The 7,697-nt window shown below is 41.7% G+C and overlaps 1 protein-coding gene across 1 annotated transcript; it reads left to right on the forward strand.

The window, feature by feature from the left end:
- The first annotated feature begins 2,459 nt into the window (after positions 1–2,459).
- LOC110095154 lies at positions 2,460–3,650 on the forward strand. The gene has a single exon (XM_020820570.2). The coding sequence runs from the start codon at positions 2,460–2,462 to the stop codon at positions 3,648–3,650; it is 1,191 nt and encodes a 396-aa protein (XP_020676229.2).
- The last annotated feature ends 4,047 nt before the right edge of the window (positions 3,651–7,697 follow it).

Consider the following 7,697-nt stretch of genomic DNA (forward strand, 5'->3'; position numbering starts at 1 on the left):
AAGGAGGAAAAAGCAGAAAGTCAAAGCTCAAAAGCAAAAGAAAAAGTCAAGAATAAAAAAAAGAGACGATTCTAGTAGTGAAGACGACGTCGAGCGCATGGTTTTTTGGCCTCCAATCAATCCACCTCAAAGAGGTGGAAGGATGGCCCAAAGAGCACGCGGCCGAGGCCTCCCTTCAGTTGAAAAAAGAAATCCCCAATGTATATCAAACTTGAAATAAGTTCTGATGAAGAACCAAGGAAAAGGGGTGCCAGAATTGCTTTTGACTAAAAAAATCCAATCTTCCTCCAAAGTTTGATCTCACTTTAGATTCAGATAGTGACCAGGAGGGTAACGATTCTAAACCTCAAAATGATGAGCCTAAATTGACTATGTATGAAAAGCTTAATAGGGCAGTTAAATCCTTAGCCTTAACCCCACTGTCTGTTGATAGAGTCTCAGGGTTAGTAACTAAGGATGCCCCTAACTTAGATGGAGAAGTAAGGAAAATCCAGAGGTTCTTCCCTGGCACCTCCCCTTCAAGGAATGAAGGTGATGTAATCCTAGAAGAGGCAGATTTCAACGAATTAATGGAATTACCTTTTGGCAACTTTCCTGTTGGTGTTAAAGCTCTTATCTCTAAAGGTTTCGCTCCGAGTCGATGGACTAAAGGACAAGCACGATACCACCAAAATATTTGGAATTAAAAATTCAATAAAAATTGGACAAGTGGTATCGGCTTTGGTACCGTTAGTTCGTTTGACGATGATGAATATTTCTTGATGATAACCATCCATCTTGAATCTGAAAGTGTCCCTACTGAAGTCATTGATTCGCTCAACAGACTTTGTTTGGAGACCTTAGATGATTCAGATGAAGTTCAAATTCGGGATGCACCCCCTGAATTTGAAGAAGAAATTAAATCGACAGTTGATGAACTTAAAGAAATCAACCTTGGAATAGAAGACGATTCTCGCCCTACTTTTATAAGTTCTTTGTTGAGTGAGGATGAGTCTAAGGATCTAATTCAACTTCTATCCAAGTTTAAGGACTACTTCGCTTGGACATACGGTGAAATGTCGGGCTTGTCCGCCGATGTAGCAGTTCATAAACTTAGAATCTGGCATGATGTCATTCCTGTCAAATAAGCTCCCTGACGCATGCGTTTGGAGATCGAACAACAAATCATTTCTAAAGTCAAGAAGTTGGCCGAGGCCGGATTTATCCAGGAGGAATAATATCCTTCTTGAATAGCCAGCGTCGTACCTGTTCGAAAGAAAAATGGTCAAATCCGGGTCTGTGTTGACTATAGAGACCTGAATAAGGCATGTCCTAAGGATGAATTTCCTTTGCCAATTCCAGAATTTATGGTGGACATCGCCTCTTCGCATGTTATTTTCTCCTTTATGGATGGCTTGTCTGGTTATAATCAAATCAAGATGGCCCCAGAAGACGAGAGAAACACTGCATTCAGAAGTCCTATAGGGATCTTTTGTTATAAAGTGATGCCATTTGGCCTTAAAAATGCCAGTGCAACCTACCAGCGGGCTATGACTCGAATCTTTGACGACTTAATCCACAATCAAGTCGAGTGCTACATCGATGATTTAGTTGTCAAGAGTAAAGTTAAAGAGGCTCATCTTTATGACTTAAGAATCGTCTTCGAGGGGTTGCGCCGCTATGACCTTAAGATGAATCCCTTGAAGTGCGCCTTCGGTGTCACGTCAGGGAAATTTCTAGGTTTCGTAGTAAGGCACCGTGGAATTGAAATTGATCCTGCTAAAATCTAAGCTATCTTAAATATGCCGCCTCCTAGAAGTCTTACTCAACTAAGGTCTCTTCAAGGTAGGCTGGCGTATATAAGAAGATTCATTTCCAATCTTTCCGGGAGATGTCAGCCATTCTCGGTCCTCGCTAAGAAGGATGCCAAATTCATTTGGGACAAGAAATGTTAATCCGCTTTTGAAAATATCAAACAATACCTAGCAAATCCACCAGTCTTGACAGCCCCCATTCCGGGGAGACCTTTAATCCTTTACATTGCGGCCCTTGACGAGTCTCTCGGGGCCCTCCTTGCTCAAGTCAATGATGAAGGAAAAAGAGAACGCTCTCTACTACCTAAGTCGGAGACTTCTACCAACGGAAATTCGATATCCAACGATTGAGAAACATTATGTTGCTCTAGTTTTTGCAGCACAAAAACTAAGACATTACATACTTTCTCATCAAATCAACTTAATTTCTAGTTTCAAACCCTTACAATACCTTATTACCAGGCCTACATTGTCAGGACGTTTGGCTCGTTGGTCTATAACATTGCTCCAATTTGAAATCACTTTCATTCCCCTGCGTGCTGTGAAAGGGCAGGCCGTCGCCGACTTCCTTGTGGTACAGCCGTTGCCGGCAGAATCTCCTCTAAACGATGATTTACCCGACGAACAAATCATGAGCTTCGAGGAATCTAAACTCAAACTTGGGAAATGTATTTTGATGGTGCTGCGTCCTCTCAACGGGGTAAAGCACCTGAATCTACTATTCCCCGGAAAGCCGGAGGTGGCCTGGTATTCATAACACCAGATAAGGGAATGATGCACTTTTCCTACCATTTATCAAAACCTTATACAAACAACGAGGCTGAGTACGAAGCTCTGATAACTGGTCTGGAACTTACAATTTTAATAGAGATTAAAGAGATTAAAATCTTTGGTGACTCTCAACTGGTGATCAACCAGATTGCGGGGACCTACAAGGTTTTGAATCCTAAACTCCTGAAATACCACCAGTACACCGGTCACTTGCTCGAGCAAATTCTAATTGTAACTATGTATAGGATTCCCCGTGGAAGAAATTCTTCGACGGATGCCCTCACAAAGCTTGCAAAGGAATTTGCCTGCCCAGAAGAAGACTTCATCCCTATAGAGGTGCAGGGTCGTCAAGTCCTGTCTACTATAGATTTGGAGTACATCAACAAACAAGTTTTCCAGGTCCTTTCTACCTCTTCAGCAGTCGATGAAGAAGAAGATTGGAGACAACCAATAATTGAATATCTTCAAGAAGGCAGGCTCCCTCGCGAGAAATCGCTTGCCAATCAAATCAAGAAATGTGCCCTATCTTACGTACTAGTTAATAATACGTTGTACCGACAATCGTTTGGTCAGATGTGGCTCCATTGCTTAAACAAATGTGAGACCCTGAAGATTGTTAACAAAGTCCATGCCGGACTGTGCGGTGCTCATCAATCGGGTCCAAAGATGAAAATGAAGATCAAAAGACTTAGATACTACTGGCCTACGATGATTGACGATTGCATGAAAATTGCAAAGTGTTGTCATCAGTGCCAAGTACATAGTGTGGTTTTACATCAGCCGCCTAACGTGTTGCATCCCACGATAGCCTCGTGGCCCTTCGAAAGCTGGGGCACGTATATCATTGGGTCAATTGATCCTCCTTCTTCAAAGGGTCATCGCTTCATTTTAGCAGCGACTGATTACTTTTCAAAGTGGGCAGAAGCAGTCCCATTAATAAATGTAACATCACACCATGTAATGAAATTCTTCTGTGACCATATCGTATATAGATTCGGTGTGCCACGTAGAATCATATCCGATAATGGGTCCGCTTTCAAGTCTACAAAGATTAATAATTTTGCAAATTGCCATGGTATCGATTAGAGATACTCAACAATCTATTACCTACGGGCTAATGGATTGGCTGAGGCCTTCAATAAAACTTTGGTTCAAATCATCAAAAAGACCCTTGATGACAATAAACGATAGTGGAATGAGAGGTTGGTGGAAGCTTTGTCGGCCTACCAGACCACTTATCGAACCCCGACCCAATCCACATCGTTTGCACTAGTGTATGGATCTGAGGCCGTACTCCCTCTCGAAGTTCAAATCCCTTCACTCAGAATTGCAATTCATAACCAGATTACAACTCAACAAAATGCACAACTCCGTTTGGAAGAACTCAAAAGCCTCGAAGGACGTCACTTTCAAGCTTAACAAAATCTAGAGTTGTACAAAGCCCGAATGATTCAAGCTCGCGATAAGTTAGTGCGACCTTGAACCTTCCAAGTAGGCGACTTGGTCTTGGTTCTTCGGAGGCCTATCTTAGCACACCGAAAACTCGGTGGAAAGTTTGAACCAACATGGGAAGGACCCTTCGTAGTAGAAACAGTCTACGAAGGAGGCTCGTATCAGCTAGTGGATTGTAAGGGAAATCACCCAATGCTTCCTGTAAATGGACGCTTCCTTAAGAAATACTATGCTTGATGTAGCTCGATCTTTGAATCAATAAAATATTTAATTTTTGACTGAATTCGACTTATTCTCATTCAATTCTTTTTGAATTCTATAACTACACTCTTTCTTTTCTTTAAGGTTAAGTGTGAGTCCCCGTGCTTCATTTACTTAGGATTAGATCTGCTAGTGGTAGAGCAAGCCCCTCGTGGCACCATCCTAGCGTATAAAATCAAATTTTGGGTTAGATTGCTTTTGCCAAATCCTTAGAGATTTGGGCAGACTATCTCTTTGGCTAGTTCCCCTAGTTAGATGCAAGTCCTTCCGCTTTCTAGCTAGGTTAGTCATTCAAAACCCAGTACAAATCTGATCCGTTAGGAGTAGGTGTGAGTCCCTGTGCTTCCTATCTCCTAGGATCTCGACTGCCTAAAAGTGGAATTAAGCCTATTGGTCCCCACATAGTTTAGTCACTCTTTCTTTTCTTTAAGGTTAGGTGTGAGTCCCCGTGCTTCCTTTCCTTATGATTAGATCTGCTAGTGGTGGAGCAAGCCCCTCGTGGCACCATCCTAGTGTATAAAATCAAATTTTGGGTTAAATAGCTTTTGCCAAATCCTTAGAGATTTGGGCAGACTATCTCCTTGGCTAGTTCCCCTAGTTAGATGTGAGTCCCTGTGCTTTCTAGCTAGGTTAGTCATTGAATACCTAGTACAAATCCGATCTGTTAGGAGTAGGTGTGAGTCCCTGTGCTTCTTATCTCCTAGGATCTTGACTGACTAAAAGTGGAATTAAGCCTGTTGGGCCTCACATAGTTCAGTAATTTCTTTTCTTTAAGGTTAAGTGTGAGTCCCAGAGCTTCCTTTCCTTAGGATTAGATCCACTAGTGATGGAGCAAGCCCCTCGTGGCACCATCCTAGTTTAAATACAAACCCGATCCTTTAGGAGTAAGTGTGAGTTCCCGTACCTCCTATCTCCTAGGATCTCGACTAACTAGTAGTGGATTTAAGCCTCTTGGGCCCCACTATAGTTCAGTCACCTTCTTTTCCTTAGGGTTGAGGTTTCCTCCTTCCCTTAGGATTAGATCCACTAGTGGTAGAGTACGCCCCTCGTGGAACTACCCTAGTATCAAACTCAAATTCGATCCTCGGTAGTTAGGATTTCTTCCTTTTTATACGATAACTCAATCTTCTAGGGTTAGGTCTTTCCTTCCCTTAGAATCAAATCCAAATTCAATCTTCTAAGATTAGTCTCCCTTTCCTTTAGAATCAAAACTTAAATCTGATCTTCTATAGTTAGGAATTCTTCCTTTCTATACGATCACCCAAACTTCTTTTTCATATAGGGATAGACTTTCCTTCCTTTAGGACTAAATCCACTAGTGGTAGAATACGCCCTCCGTGACACTACCCTAGTATCAATTTAAATCTTGATCCCCCATAGATGAACTTTTCATTCCCTTAGGATCAAAATTCCAGACTTGATCTTTAATCTCGGTCAACACCAATATGTGCAATAGAATTTCATTTTATTACACATATTGGGGGTCCATTTGTTGACCTCATTTTTGTATGAGGTCACTTGGACCAATCCTGACCCTAAATCAATCTAATCTTTAAATCAATTCAAACTCTAAGATCCTTCTAGAATCCTGACCTTAGGATCTATTTTAGGTCCTAGGATCCTTCTAGACTTCAGACCTTAGGATCAACTCTAGACATTAGGATCTACCCAGATCATAAATCAATCCAGATATCTAATCAATCAAATCCAAAACCCAATTCAAATCCAGAATTTCAAACAAAAATTCAAGGCCAAAGGTCCAAGTCCTGAAAGCCTTTTCCATTGAATTTTCAAACATTTCAAAAAACCAATCAAATGACCTCCAATTTAGAGTCTGACAGTTGCATACTGATGGGACATGTATCTGGAGGAAACCCTCCAAATTTGAGCCCATTCTGAGGTCTCTAACCCTAGAAACTAAATCAAAATCCAAAGGCTGTAAAACCTTCAAATATTTACAGCCTATGCCACTGGACATGTCACCTAGAAGATTCTGACCTTAGAGCCTTCACCAAAGCCTCTAGTCACTTCAAGACCATTAATCCTGACATGTTGAATAATGAACTATATTTTTCTGGACTCATCTCAGCCCCTAGTGGGCATGAGCCCAAAATGACCAAAATACCCCTATGGGGCTCAAATAGGGATTTCAAAGCAAATGAACTCCAAATTGAAAGCAACCACCCCAAGCAAGTTTCAAATGTTATTTCAAACCTGTGGACCCATTCCCAACCCCTAGGCCTGGTTGACCAAGTCAACAGGTTTGACCCAAGAGGCCCTTTAAGGCTCTAAACAGGTGTTTTGACCCAAATGACCCATTTAAACCCTGAAACCACCTCTACCAGACTTCAAATATTGTATCAAACCTTTCCAGACTAGACCCACACTTTGGTTCAATCTGATTGACCCAGTCAACCTAGGTTGACCAAAATCAACCCTTAAGCCTTTCCACTTTTAATTAAATTCCAAATGAATACAAATCTTTGTCAAACCCTCTCAAGGCTATTCTAATTAATTCCTTAGATGACCTTGGCTGCCACCTCACCTTTTGTTGACCAGTTGACTGGTCAACATGGTCAATAAACCTCTTTAAGAGGCTTAAAGGTCCATTTGGCTTGACTCAAGCTAGCCCACTTACCCCAAATTTATTTCAATAATTTATTTAACTCCAAAACCCTCCCATATGACACCTCAGCAGTCAACAGGGTCAGTTGACCAGTTAACATATGGTCAACAAATTCTTAAGTGGCTAAACCTCTTGGTTTAGACTAATCCAACCCATCTAATCCCTCTCCAACTGTTTGAAGATACTCTAGAAGCTTCTTAGAGCTATTCACAACCTTTAGATCAGGATCTAAAGGCTCACATTTAATTCCACATGGACAAAAGGCTAAAATAGACTTTCCACCTAGGATGTACCTTTATCTTTTGATACCTCTGCTCCCAACCACTCCTGGAATAGATGTCACTCATCTGGGAGCTCACTCAAACGATCCCAGCCCTTCATTCAATCTGGAGGGGATTGAATAGGGAAAAAGGCTCAAAATGAGTCTCATTCGCATCCTAGCTCTCTCTCTCTCTATCCAAGCTCTCTCAAACCCAGCCCCCAGTTCCTCTAAACTTCCCAGACGTCCCTCAACATCTCACCATCAAAATTCGGCATTTGGAGGCTGCCGGAGATGAGTTCTCAGCCAAACCGAAGGCTAGCCACATCCAAGTCTTCTCCAGCTCGATCCGTAGCTTCTCCGACCATGGTGTCTTATACAAAAAGGAGCGTGGACAATCTACAAGTGCAACAATTCTATAAACGGGTCAAACCGTCCAAAAACCTAGGTGAAAATCTTAAACCTAGCTTAGGACACTTGAGCTAAATAGATTTCGTTTTGATGCACTATAGGTTGTAAAAACTTTTCCCTATCA

The sequence above is a fragment of the Dendrobium catenatum genome, unplaced genomic scaffold (genome assembly GCF_001605985.2).
Source record: "Dendrobium catenatum unplaced genomic scaffold, ASM160598v2 fragScaff_scaffold_859, whole genome shotgun sequence".
Taxonomy (NCBI): Eukaryota; Viridiplantae; Streptophyta; class Magnoliopsida; order Asparagales; family Orchidaceae; genus Dendrobium; species Dendrobium catenatum.